This window comes from Mastacembelus armatus, chromosome 12, assembly GCF_900324485.2.
Source record: "Mastacembelus armatus chromosome 12, fMasArm1.2, whole genome shotgun sequence".
In the NCBI taxonomy this organism is placed as follows: domain Eukaryota; kingdom Metazoa; phylum Chordata; class Actinopteri; order Synbranchiformes; family Mastacembelidae; genus Mastacembelus; species Mastacembelus armatus.
The window spans coordinates 11,558,382-11,572,529 of NC_046644.1; the positions used below are offsets into that span (position 1 = coordinate 11,558,382).

General features: G+C 41.1%; 2 protein-coding genes across 4 annotated transcripts; one reads left to right on the top strand and one right to left on the bottom strand.

Moving 5' to 3' along the window:
• Window positions 1-937: 937 nt before the first annotated feature.
• Window positions 938-6,836, bottom strand: LOC113124290 (protein phosphatase PTC7 homolog). Its single transcript, XM_026296911.1, has 6 exons — window positions 6,352-6,836; window positions 4,448-4,627; window positions 3,118-3,316; window positions 2,399-2,522; window positions 2,178-2,307; window positions 938-1,739 (listed from the first exon to the last, which is right to left on the bottom strand). The coding sequence occupies exons 1-6, from the start codon at window positions 6,551-6,553 to the stop codon at window positions 1,681-1,683; spliced, it is 894 nt and encodes a 297-aa protein (XP_026152696.1). The 5' UTR covers window positions 6,554-6,836; the 3' UTR covers window positions 938-1,680.
• A 106-nt stretch (window positions 6,837-6,942) lies between these two features.
• On the top strand, window positions 6,943-11,766 carry LOC113124287 (calcium-binding protein P-like). Of its 3 annotated transcripts, XM_026296908.1 has the most exons (5): window positions 6,943-7,367; window positions 7,888-8,465; window positions 8,523-8,540; window positions 8,598-8,615; window positions 8,673-11,766. In XM_026296908.1, exons 2-5 carry the CDS (start codon window positions 7,892-7,894, stop codon window positions 9,614-9,616), a joined length of 1,554 nt encoding a protein of 517 aa, XP_026152693.1. In that variant the 5' UTR covers window positions 6,943-7,367; window positions 7,888-7,891; the 3' UTR covers window positions 9,617-11,766. The 3 variants fall into 3 exon arrangements, with proteins under 3 accessions (XP_026152693.1, XP_026152692.1, XP_026152691.1); XM_026296907.1 differs by having other exon boundaries at window positions 7,888-8,540; window positions 8,598-11,766; XM_026296906.1 differs by having other exon boundaries at window positions 7,888-11,766.
• Window positions 11,767-14,148: the final 2,382 nt, after the last annotated feature.

Sequence of the window (14,148 nt, forward strand, 5' to 3'; positions counted from 1 at the left end):
AGCATTTCCACTTGCGTTTCTTTCCATCACAATTCAGAGCACAAGGAATTTACAGTATTGCTGTATGATGTTTGGAAATGCAAAGTGTAATGACATACACAAAGAAAATGTGTCTTTGGTGAACCCGCTCTCAAACTGTTGGGCAAAAAAAAAAAAAAAAAAAAAAAAAAAAAAGGGCCACACTCATGAGACGAACAGTATGATCAATGTCTTTGATAAATGTAATTTTATGAAATCCAGCACGCACACACACACATTACAATCATAATGACACTGTCTATATAATCATGTCAAGTCATATACAGAAGAGAATTATAACAGAAACAGCAGCAAACAAATGTAAGGAAAATAAAGAATCGAGAAACAAAAATTTGACATTCTCGCAACCATAACGCACATTTGTTTCTTTTAGGGATAACTGGCTCTAGTTTTCACCCATCACACATATTAGCAGACACTTTTACACTTAAAACAATGTTTTAAAAAAAAAAGTACATCTTTTCCTTTAAAACTCATGCTTTATGCGTCATTGCAAAGATTAGCTTTCCCAGATGCTATCTGTAGCTTTTTGAGATAAGAAATAATAATACACTACATATCCCCATTACCTCTCACGCTTCTAACACACACACGCAGGCAGCCACAGACACACACACCTTTTCCTGCCACAAAAGTGCTGCAGCGATCAGTCTCAGCAATTTTCTAGTTCATTTCAGTGGAAGTGTGGGATTGATAAAGCTCACATCAAGATTAACACCTATACAAGAAAATATATTTATGAACGCATGTGTACATCTTCCACAAGAGTAACAAAATAGTTCTTTGCTTTAACAGCCAAAGCAAATATAACGAAGGCTGGAGCATAGCCCTAAAAACAAAGGAAAAAAAAAAAAAAAAAAAAAAAAAATATATATATATATATATATATATATATATATATATATATATATATTTACAACTTATTAGGATGTGTGCGCACAGACAAATCACTCAGCCAACGAACAAAATATGATTAACCTCCACATGTAGGCTGACCATTCTTACCATTTCTCTTTACAGATTTCTTGAAACTAGGTGAATTACTAGTTAGCTTGTCCATCATTCACATTCTCAAACACCAAGACAGTGAAACCCAGCTCTTAACATTTCATGGCCATATCAGCTTTCTCAGTCCATGTGTAGGCTGTGTTCAAACACATTTACAACACGGAGCAGATTAACAGCCGGAACACCAGAGACAAATTCGTCAACTCCATCTCTACTCTAAGCAATGCAAACCCATGGCTTACTCCTCTTATAATATTACCTTTTATACAAAGGGGGTACCAGATTTTCAAGCCTTCAGGTAATCCTTACTATCATGACCTGTCTCTCAGACAAAGGCATCCCCTCAGCCTGTTATACTGAGCTCCTCATGTATCATGATCAACATGAAAATGTCCTAGCTGCCTGCTTCCCCGCCCAGCCATTCAAGCACCAAAACAATACAGGAAAGAAAAATGTTACATGGGTGGACGTCGGCCCCGAACTGAGGAGTGTGTGTCATGTTGGTGGATCTCCCCTGTCAGCCCACAGGACGCGGTGCATTTTGGGAGGGCTGCAGGTGGAAGACTCAGGCAGACAGGAAGGGAGGATCAGCTCGGGAGAAGCACATACATATTCTCACACACACACACACTTTCAATCTGTATATTCAGCCACAATGGACAACAGCACTGTGATATCATCTGGCTTCCCACCTGCAGAAAAAGACAACAGGGTGTGAGGAACCATGCCAAAGCAGCTCATCCAAATTAGGGCAGTACAAGTACAAGGTTGTTTGGATGCCATGGGTTGAGAGCATTAAGACATTTCCTGCTTCATCTTGCTTTGGTATGGAAAAAAGACACCAAACTACATGTGTAAAGTGTCTTTCATTTATAAATGAAAAGGTAATTTGATTTATTCTTTTTTAAAAACACCAGACCAACACAATATGTATCTAGGTATTTACAACCAATACAATTATTATAATACCTACAGGTATCTACTTAGATAACTTAACTTAAAGTACACCAGGAATTATTGTTACAACAAATGGGGGGAACGCCAAAAAACAAAAATTTGCCTATACTGTTTTTCAGCTTAATAACAAATACTATATATGTACTGTCTAGGACAAAACATAGTATACATACCTCTAACATTCAGGCCATTGTCACAGGCAAACTGTGCAAAAGGGGACATATAATTGGGGTCATACGCAAGATCATGAGCCTGCTTCGCAATGCTCTGTGCAGTCTGCAGGATGCTGTCATAGTTGGTAGTCTGAAATGAGCAGATGCATACATACAGGTTTACTGTAAAATAGATATGGTTTGTGTGAAGGCATGAAAGGGCTAAGATCCAGATGTAATACCTTGAGTTTTTTGAGCTCATGAAGAATCATGTAATCTGGCATGTTGTCAAAGAGGCCATCGGTGGCAGTCAGGATGATGTCACCGAGCTGCACATCGAAAGAGGAGCTGTCAGCTGCTTCAGGACTATAGGAAACAAAGGAGGGGAGAGATTAGCCACAAACAGGAGTATGTAGCACCTGAAGTGCTGTCAGTTTCGAGAATGGCATTAAGTATGTCAGAATTGACTCTGCCAAATCTTAAGGGTGGACACAGCGTGGGTGTTTAATCTGACAGCTGACTCAGAAGCAGCCTACTCTGTGTGTCCTCGACCCAGAGAGATCCTTCTGCTTGTTGGCACCATACCCAAGACTCAAGTTTTATTTCCTTGAGCTTATAACATTATGTTCCTTCTTGGTCTGTGAGGTTTTTATTTTAAGGTGACATGTTACAGAACAAAATGTACCTTAGAAGGAAATGTTTACATTGAATAGCTAAATTTTTTACTTTATTTTTGTATTTTTAGATGTATTAATTCTTACCTGAAATAAATTTTCCAGCAAATAAACAAGGGCACTCTAGACTATTCAAGGACTCTTTAAGGAAATATTAGGCTGTTTGTCCTCTTCACTTGTGTGTGTCAGTACACAGAGAACCACATTATTTAAAGTTCTTTATTTTTACTCTTTAAATTGCTGTCCCACATGGCATGCAAGCATGTATCTAAAACTAAGCTACAAACCTGTCACTGAGCACCACCCCCTCAGCTCCTGGAGGAGCAATAGACAGCTGGAAGGGTGTGTTAAAATAGTGCTGTTGCTCGTCTGAGCGATGAACCACCTCTCCTCCCCGAACCACCAGGAAGCCAGAGTCACCAAGGTTACATGTGTGCAGCCGGTGACTCCGTCGATCCAGAACCACAATGCAGGCTGTGCTGCTCCCTACAGAAGAGCAAAACAGCAACGGGGTTACAGAAGTATATAGAGAGCACAATACAACAAGAGGACATTCGAAAAGAAAACTATGTCAATTTGAAAATCTGACAGTAAAAATGCAGATACTTTGATCCTGGACAGGCAAATGTGAAAGAAAAAACAGCTTCACTTTTGAAAGTGGGAGAATACTTCTTTAACAGGTACATCACCAGATTTGTGTGCACCTTCCTTGTAAATTGGAGATGATTATGCAACTTGCAAGTGGCCTTGCATCAAAGGAAAGATGAGGAAACAAAAAAACAAGACAAAAAAAAAAAAACACGGGTCATATGTCTTGCTTGTCCCAGATCCCCAGTGACTGCAGCTTTAGGAGCCAAAGGTTTGAGTAACCTTGAGGAGTGAAGGTCAAGCACAGACACTTGTCATGACTTCCCAAAATAAAAGTAGGCTATCTGACAAATGTCGTGACAAGGAGAGAGGAGGTCAACATTTACTGTTTGTACTGGCTGTGGATCATAGATACCAAGTGTCAGAGAAAAATGTGACCTTGGTCGCATGTTTGACATATCCCTGCTTTTAATATCTGTCCAACCCTTGTTTAGTGTCAGTTACAGAGGCATTCCTGACCTTTTGGAGCTCTGGTATGAGACAAAATGTTGATCATGTATAAAAAGAAAACTGTGTAGCCCCACAAGGTCACTGAGTCTCAACTTTCAAGTGGCAGTGCAAGAAAATATTGAGCAAACTAATTAGTTCAGTCATTCAGTAGAATGCAGATATAAGGCAAAAATCAATGATCAATAACAGATCCTCCATTAATAAACACTACACGGGGTGAAGACAAATTGGTAACACTCCTTTCTTTTCATGCTTTTCCTGCATGAAAAGAAACTGTCCTACCAGTTAGGAAAAGAAATGCAATTTTAACGGAGAAAGGCTCTGTCGTGACTTATAGTAACAAGTTATGCATATCCACTATTCCCAATCTGACTCATCCTGCAGCTGTGTTATTTATTTCTTGAAGTGCAGTTGTTCACATGGGAAGCATAACTCAATCCATTATGAACTGTGTGTGTGTGTGTGTGTGTGTGTGCATTGTGTTGTATCATCGTTGTGTGTTGCCTTACGTCTACTCACCTAGAAGTGGAACTTTGTTCTGTAAGAGCTCATAGTAACCAGAGGTCAGGATACCCACTGGATTACTGGGAGTGAAGCGTCCCTCTTTCACCAGTCGCTCACATGTTCTCATTAGGGTGGCAGAGAACTGCGATGGGTCAACACCATAGTCACGCCAACCACCCACGCCATCTGCTACACCTGATGGAGAAAGCGGGAATAAGAAATGTTTTAGTTATTGTTTTGGTGTGCAGATGTAGAGCTGTTAGCTGGATCAGTCAGTGAGTTAAAAAAAGTAAATTTTCAAGCAAAAACGCTAAACACTTCCTCCCACAGACATGCAGTTAAGATTCATTGGCAGTGTGTACTCAGTGCCAGCTGGGATTGGCTCCAGAGTACATCGTTTACCCTTGAAGGTTAAGCGGATATAACTGATGGATGGATGGAGGGATAGATAATATCAAACAACATGGAAGTAATGGTATCACAGCCTTGCCCAAGCACCTCATAAACACTTACTTCTGTCTGAAGTGAAATAAAACCACCATCAGGTTCTGGAAACACTTTTCAAATGCATGGGTGAATTATTAATCAGCTCTGTTTCCGCCATCCGCTCAACCACAGGCCCTGCAATTATCTCTTCATTGTTGTTTGGGTTTCAATTTATATTAATTCTACACTCAAAATACAGCAGCACTCCAGCTAGTCCCACACTACATATACAAAGCTGTTGTGGTGAATAACTGGTGGATTGGTCTGGAGAGAAAAGTAAATATAAAGGAAGGTGATGGGACTGAACGGATTATTTAACATTATATCTGGAGCCAATGGCAGTGAAAAACACTTCACACTCCAATCCAATATATATTATATATATATGAAAAGGTCAGAGCTGTAGAACAATGAGAAAACCCTTATAATAATAAGGATATAATCTATCTTGAAATCTGTTAGCTACTTAGCTCTGTCACCTTTAATTCACTTTCATTTTTGTGATATTTCCTTTAAAAACAAAAAAATATATATATATTGTATATGACAACAAACAGGAAACTTTCTCAATGAATAAACTGCAAGCAGGATCGTTTTCTTTACGGTGTAAATTACTTTCCTCAAACATGAAAGTAAAAACACAAAACACACCTTGGGAATCTGGTTAGAGGACCATAGTTAGTTGATGTTTCCTAAACCAGGACCCAGGCTTCTTCCGACTAAGACCCGTGTTATCCAGCCTCAGAGGACTACACTACCTCGCCATGTCTGCTCACCGTGTAACGTCAACACGAGAATGAGCTGGTTACTTTTACTTCACATCGCCAGACCAAACATTTAAACCGGATCGCAGATGTTGAACATATAAAACATGCCGTATATACTCGCCCCAGGCCACGTGGTGAACATTTCGCCGTGTTTACTCTCCTGTCAGGACAAAGCCAGGCTACTGACAGCGTTAGCAATATGGCTGCCTCCATGCACAACCATTCTGACCTCTGCAAGACATTGTGTCGGAGGCGCTTTAATCTCGCCCCCTTCTCACCAGTTTCCACCTTTACTTAGGTTTCTTTCTCTCTCCGAAGTGTCTGCGTTTCATGCACCTCTTTACCGCCGCGCAATGTACACTTGAAGCTCATCTAGGTGAAAGGTCATTTGGTATTTTCATCCCAAACTACCCACTAATGGCACATAATCCCGGTTTAGGAAGAAACTACATTACTGCAGGTTGCACCGTGCGCACTGCTGTCCCGCAAATATCCACCTGTCCGGCTGTAAGTTACCCAAAGACAGATAACCTAGCACTGCGGCTGCAGGGGGGGGAGTTAGCACTGTTTTGGAGGGGGTGCGGGGTGTTGTGTTTTCATCCGAGGGGTCGTTACACGTGTAGGCTGAGCTCACTGAAGGTCACCCGAGCACCGCGGGGAACTTACCCAAGACATCAGCAGTCCTGTGCCGCGCAATGAAGCAGGCATCGTCCCCGTAGCACATCCCTTTCTTCAGGATCCCCTTGCGAAAGTCTTTACCGAAACCATAACTGGCGGTGATCAGACTGTAGTCCCGACCGTCCGTCTGAGACAGTCCGCCCAGGACAGCCCTGGCTACCAGTCTGCCATAAGACAGTACGGATAACATCCCCTAGCTTGGTTTGAGCCGCACACGCCGTCCTCCCTCTCTCTCTCCGCCCGGCTCGGCTACTTCTTCGGATCAAACACCGGCTGTGTGTCTTTATCCGTCCATCCGCGCTGGACAGGCCCGCTTCACTGAAATACTAACCCGAGCAGGAAAAAAAAACCACCGCCGTCCTTCTAAGTTCTCTTTATGTCTCGGGTGTGTATTTCAAAAACGCAGCTCCTCCGCTGGGTTCTCTCCTCTCCGGCATGTTTCCTCTGTGTACCGGACAGAAAGCGCCGAGTGCGTAAGGGCGTCTCGCACGCTTACGCACTGACGTCACGGTGAGCTGACGTCATCCAACGAGCGTCGCCCACCCCGCTGGTCCCGGATCTGCTGGAGAGTCGGTGCCTTTTAACTGCGCAGGCTTCGGATGTGCGCTTGTTCTAAAGACAGGGATGTAAACTAGTTAGTGCACCCACTGGTGGGACCCGATCGGGAAAACTGAGCTAGTTCCAGCTGGCGTTAGTAGAAGACCCGGTTATAGAAAGAAAATATGTAGACCTTTTAAATAAAACACATTTGAAAATAAACCTTTTTTATCTTTTGTTTTTGCTTAAATAATGATCGTAATGTGCCAGAAAACAACAAAGTGTTTTTCCACCTCTGTTCCGTAGGAGGGTACTCGCTGTGAAATAAAACGAGCGCACCCAACTAGAGGACTCCATCGCGGCTCAGACCGTATAACCAGATCTTATAATCAGACCGTATAGCTGAGGAAAACAACAATTTATTCCCGAATTACGACCGGAGCACCCAGATAACTCGACGCTTCACGGTAAGAGATAAACTCTAATTCAGTTATATTTATTGATGGTGTTATATAAGTCATTGTGAGGAGCCTCGACGAGATAACAAAAGCGGCGCCCATGTCCGTTATAATGTGATTATAGTGGATACGTATAAATGAGATAATGGAAATAATGTGAGGACTGTCGCTGTTTGTAGAAAACATCGTTTACTTATTATGGTTCGGGTGTTGATTTGATTTGTTTATTTCTCTTTAGAATAACAAGATACGACCACAATGATTAGGCTGATTGGCTTGAATGTGAAAACATAAAATTTAATTTGGAGATTTTGAAGGATCGATAAGATAATTTGCTAGGATATGGTCTGTAACTAAAATAAAGTAGAATCTAATACTTTATTGTTGCAAGTTTGTTGTTATTAAATGAAAATATTTTTGCATGTCATCCTGTAGAACAGACAGGAAGAAGACCACGGAGAGCAATATTTGTTTATATCAGGGTTGATTGTTGTGCTTTTCACCTTGAAACACATTTCTCTCTCTATAGGGCCATGATGGGGAGGCTATGTGAGCTGGCTCTTGTGTCCTTTCTTATTATGTCTCTTCTGAACACTGAATCCACATGGGCTAAAAGAGGCAGCAGCAGCAGCAGCAGCAGCAGCAGCAAGAAAACCTCATCCACCAGCAGTAAGGGTGGGACACAATCAAAGCCATCCAGCTCTCAACCTGGAAACTCTCCGCGACAGCCACAGAGTCCCAATCGAAAGCCCAATCCATATCCTTCTGGAGGAAGTTACCCTTATCCAGGAACAGGCAATACTAATCAAGGAGGATATCCCAGACAAAATCCAGCAAGTTATCCAGGAGCTGGTAGTAACCCCAACCAGAATCCTGGTAGAGTTAATCCTGGAGGTTATCCAAACCAGAACCCTGCAGGTGGCTATCCTGCTGCAGGTGGATACCCAGCCGCTGGAGGGTATCCTAACCAGCACCCACCTGCCGGAGGCTACCCAGCAGGTGGATATCCCAACCAGTACCCAGCTGCAGGAGGTTATCCTAACCAGAGTCCAGGAAGGAATTATCCTAATCAGAATCCAGCTGCAGGAGGCTACCCAGCTGCAGGAGGTTATCCTAACCAGAGTCCAGGAGGGAATTATCCTAATCAGAATCCAGCTGCAGGAGGCTACCCAGCTGCAGGAGGTTATCCTAACCAGAGTCCAGGAAGAAATTATCCTAATCAGAATCCACCTGCAGGAGGCTACCCAGCTGCAGGAGGTTATCCTAACCAGAGTCCAGGAGGGAATTATCCTAATCAGAATCCAGCTGCAGGAGGCTACCCAGCTGCAGGAGGTTATCCTAACCAGAGTCCAGGAAGAAATTATCCTAATCAGAATCCAGCTGCAGGAGGCTATCCAGCTGCAGGAGGTTATCCTAACCAAAGTCCAGGCAGAGGTGGTTTCAGTCAAGGCGGATACCCTTACCAGTATCCAGGAGCAGGTGGTTACCCAGTCAGAGGGGGAAATACAGGACAGGGTTGGGGTCAGCCTGGTGTTAATCCAGGGGGTTACCCTGGTGGAGCAGTTGGTGGTTACCCAAACTGGAACCCAAATAATAAGATCCTCAGCCCCCGCTTTGGTGGAGGAGGCTATGGATATGGTGGTTATGGAATGGGAGGGTCCCCTTTCTCTCATTCCGTGCAGAACATGGGATTCAAACCCAAATCACCCAGTTTTGCCAAAAAAGCCATGGTGGCAGCAGGCGTTGGTGCTGTGGCTGGAATGGCTGTTGGATATGGACTTGGGCGCTTCCCTCGACCACATTTCACTTTCCGTAACCCCGAAGAAGAATACTACTACAACAACTACATGTACCGTCGTTATGGCTCCCAGTCTACAGATGAAAAAGACTTTGGTCGCGATTATGTCTACAAGCCTCCACCACGGGCAGAGTCTTACGAGAAATTTATGGATCGCTGTATGAATAGGACGGACCTTCCTAAAGATCAGGGCCACAACTCTAAGACTTCTGAGAGCGCGGCTGGTGAAAATGATGATGACACCGTCAGCATCGAGGAGATCGGATACCCAGCACTAATTGAACAAGTGAAGGCCCGACGCTGTGTCGAACAGTACATGGTCTACTCTGAGAGCTTTCTGCAGGAACGAAAAGCTGAGCAGCAATTCCAGCCGAACCACAGCAGCCCTCTGAGCTACGGAGTAATTCAGCTCTTCACTTCTCTCTTCATAATGCTGCCTAGTATGTTTCTGCTGCAGTAAGAACAATTAGCCTCCACCTCATCATATCCCAAATGGGTTTCTGCTTCCACCATTATATCTGCATGTCCACATACAGTACTGCTGATGTACATTGTCTCCACAGCATAAACTCTGGCTATATACTTACTAGCTCCTGGAGTCATATTTAGTCAGTCATTTAATATTGCATGAAAAACCTAGCAAAAGCTAACACAGAGTTCATTTATATAGTACTAAAGGAGTACACAAAGCAGCAACCACTAACATTTTACTAACAACTGGATCATCATGGTTTGTGTAAACACTAATTTTTTTTTTTTTTTTTTTTTTTTGCAACTTATTTTGCACTTTTTCCTCCACATTTTTAAGCATTGAATGAAGAGAAACCAGATTCAGGTATTTTAGTTCTGTTTTTGTGACAATTTATTATGACAATATATCTGTAAAAAAGGAATGTGACAGAGTTTTATATTATATATATGTATGTACAGAAATGTCCAACTACTACTTTATTAACTAGAACTAGTCATTATTCATTCATCCTTACTGGTCAAACTTGCAGTCAAATTTAGCTTTGACTAATTTTAAAAGCGGGGGTTTCAATGCAGATTGTCAGTGCAAAGTGCAGTTGTACCTATCACTGTCATTCGATCACATGTGGTTTGCCGGTGGCTATTTGTTGAGAGTAAATGGGTTTAATGTTCGGCTCTTAGTTGCTGTATAATGGCCAAACAGAAGCAATTAAATGGTCACAAGATAGGGCATGTTCACATTCAGTACAAAGGCTGGTCCCTATTAGTGTGTGAAAGATGATAAGACAGAATTATTAGATGAAGCTTCCCATGATCTGACAACATGATTTAACCATACTGGGAAATGTTGGAGGCCATCTGTGGACAAATGGTTTTTATTCCACGCTAAAAAACAAAACATTTGTGTATAACAGTAAGGTATAAGGTGTCCTCAAATTAGGTATAGGCTTATTCTTCGTCAGATACGTACTGCTAACACATTGTTTTTGTGTTTAGGTGCTGGTAAAATGCTGGACTGCATCTAATAGCAGAGAGAAGCCATCAGTGAGCATGTGTATGTTTATGTGCGGCATGATGCCATTAGTGGTTTTGCTACCTTGTCTGCAGTATTTGAGATGGGTGCATTTGTTGATGACATCTGATGCTTTTAATCTGTGCAGTGCTATCTTGTCGAAAGCTGTTATGTCATTAGGGTTTTGATCAGATGAGGTCCAGAACATTTCAAGACTAATCCTAAATTTTCACACTCTACCTGTAACTCTGCCACGTTTCTGTAGCTTCAGATTTCTCATCACACAGTTTCTCCATGTCCACAGTCAAAACAGATTAACATTGGAGGTAGAAGCCCTGACAATGGCTTAAACATATGTGAAAACACTGGAAGTTGCTGTCACATTATGTATAAATACTGCTGTATTGGTTTGGAGATTTGTTCCACCCTGCCAACCTTGGTTTCATGTTCATGTTTGTTCATGTTTCTAGGAGTATTTTTATTTTCCAGAGACACTCAGACCTTCCAGGCCCGAGCTGGTCAGTACATTTCTGTGTCTTTAACCATTTTTCTTTAGCACAGTGAGGCAGTCAAAGATCAGCTGTTGGTGGGTTTGTTAATACCCATTTGCATTTCTTTAAGTCTCCGCCTATTGCCCTGATGTGTGTGTTTCCTATTACGACTTTTAAAATGTATTCTCTTTTTGGCAGTTTTGCATAGTAAAGTTTGAGTACTTTACTTTAGGTGTTCTCAATCCTTTTTACTACATCAGCCTGTTTTCTTAAATGTATTTAAATAAATAAGTTTTGTTCAGTACTTTCAAACTGTTTTGGACAATATTACAAAACCTAAGTTTGCAGGCTTGCAAAGTAAACTGCATTACATCTGGAAGTGATCGAATCATTTTCATATGATACAGAGTGTAGAAAACTGTATCTGTAAAGTGCACTTACTTCCCTTTAGGACTTGATATTCTTTAAATGCATCATTGAGCTCACATTAGGAGTCTACATATCTGTGTGGACCGCCTGGCTTTGACTTGCAATTGTGAACTTTCTCAGTTACTCCTGAAATTATATGGTTAATATTAATATGGTCTAACATGGTTTGTCATGGATGTTTGTGTTAAATAAAATAAGTAACAACAATGATGGATCTGCCTTACTGATAATTTCACAGATTGTCACATTCTTGTTACAATTAAGCAAATGTAATAATAACATTAAAGATTAGAATAAACTTCCTTTACTTGTAGGTACATAGATAAACTAATAATGAAAATAATCATTAGTTGCAGCCTTATAGTCAAAACTTGTTTATAACAGTAAAAAGGCAGTAAGTACCATTTGTTCATAGGTGTTTTTATTTGATTTTAGTTCCCAGTGATGAGAGGTCAGATCAAATGTACCTTATCCAGGCTCCTACAAAGAGAGACACCACATGTGCAAATGTGAGGAAGATGTTAGTCATGGCAGCAGGGGCAGCCGCATTAACAATGGCTCTCCACACAGACTGATTGTAATGTCCTTGGCCTTTGTTGTAGTACGGCCGTTGATTTTGCTCGGAGGTGGCTGTCATGCGGTCATAATGATTCTTGGATCCATGCTTTGGTCTACCAAGGAACCCGAGCCCGTACCCAGTGCCTGTGCCTCCCGGGACACCAACTGCTGTTCCCGCCCACTTCAGGCCCTGCTTGGAGAGGCCCCAGGAGGGAGGCACTTTGTTACCGTCACCTTTTCCTCGACCTCTGACTCCATACCCACGCTTACTGTATGTGTACTGAGCACCTGGGCACAGTGCTGCCATAAGCAGCAGCCAAACCCACAGCGACAGAAGCTTCTGGTGGCCACCCATTGCTAGAGATCTGTACCCTGGAAAAACACATCTACTGATTACATAGTGCCGCGTGAAGGGTGAGGGTCAATAACATGAATGTTTTTTACTTAAGTTACCAAGGATGGTAAAAAACTCCAATGAAATTGCTCTTCACACAGCCACATAATACATTTAATGGAGAGTGTGTCGGTTGTCATTCAAACTGGCATCAAAGCTTTTGATTTTGTTCAATGAACATCCAAAGTCACATGCTCACCAGCACGAACACAACAGACATCTAGAATGATCCACACACTCTGTCAACACCGGGATTATCTGGGGATTATATGTGTAGTGTTTCTCGCTTTCCTGATGCATTTGCTCTTCCTGGCTGTGATTATCAGTATAGTTCCATATTGTTACAAATCAATGATGTATATGTGTAGATAAGCAACTGTACATCACTACATTACATCCGGAAACTGATCATTAATAAAGTTTAGGTCCAACAGGTAAAAAGTGTTAATTTAAAAAGTAGATTTTTGATATTATACATATCATTTTGAGTTTAATAAACATAAAAAAAAATACAAAGAAATGTTTTATTTACCTTTCTGACTGGTCGCACCGAGAGGCTGTAATGCTGGAGCAACAGGCCTTTTTCAGATCACAACAATGACAGTACAGCTGAGCAACAGGTCTGGTATCATTTCCACATCCACTGCACTGAGCCAGCACCTCCTCCCCAATACAAACCCTGCTTTGCTATTGGTTCTAAATCAATAATACAGTTCAGGTTCAATGATTTTTGCTGATGGTGGCATCTCACCACAGTTGTGACGGCCAGTAGTCTGTCATTACTCAGCAAATACAAATGCTACTGCAAAAACAAATACTGTATATTGTATTCTATAGACTTGTAATTTTATATTACACATCTGTAGCAGCTACCACCAGTACCTTTGTATATCCTTTAGTCATTAAAAGCTTACATGTTTATACAGTGTACTTAAATGATTCTAATGCTCAACAATGATAAGGAAAATTATTGGTTTGTCTCCTTAACTCTAACTTTTACATTTACAATTTTATATTTACAATCCAATGCCCTCTGCAAAAAAAATCAAACTGAAAAGTCAACAGTTCAACCATCAATTGTCAAATACAAAATAAATAAATAGAGATTTGAAACTGCGTTTTTCTAACGTTTGTTGTAATCTTTATACTGAATATTGAATCCTATTATTGCTTTGATAAAACAACAATGGTTCATTTTATTTTACTTTTTTTACTTCATCTTTTACATAAAGATGTAATAAATAATTAGCCCTGAGAAACAAGTGTACTGATGTATTAATGTTCTGGCAAATAGAGGAAACGATTCATCAGTCTGAAAAAAAAAAAAACAAGTAAGTAAACACTGGAAAACATGACGTAAATAAATAAAAGAGCTCAGCCCAGATGACTGTTCAGAAATATAGAACTGGTCAAAAAAAATTCCTTCAAGAAGCCTATGAAAACCAATGAATTTGTGCTTTGTTGAGGGCGTATTTTGGACAAATGGCTTAACACAGTGAAACTTACATGTAACTGGCAGCTTGTTTAATTGCATAGAACTTTCTTTTATTGCTTTTTTACAGCTTTAAAATGTCATTTGCTAGATGTTAAAACCTGCATATGATTACTTACAATTTACTTAGTATTTCATTTTGACA

Bases quoted from the DNA above. Each gene is read 5' to 3' on its own strand.
- LOC113124287 (XM_026296906.1), top strand. From the start codon at position 7,892: ATGATGGGGAGGCTATGTGAGCTGGCTCTTGTGTCCTTTCTTATTATG.
- LOC113124290 (XM_026296911.1), bottom strand. From the start codon at position 6,553: ATGTTATCCGTACTGTCTTATGGCAGACTGGTAGCCAGGGCTGTCCTG. The intron at 2,308-2,398 runs GTATTACATCTG...TGCTCATTTCAG, and splicing joins ATGAGCTCAAAAAACTCAAG to ACTACCAACTATGACAGCAT. The intron at 1,740-2,177 runs GTATGTATACTA...CTTTTTCTGCAG, and splicing joins CAATGGCCTGAATGTTAGAG to GTGGGAAGCCAGATGATATC.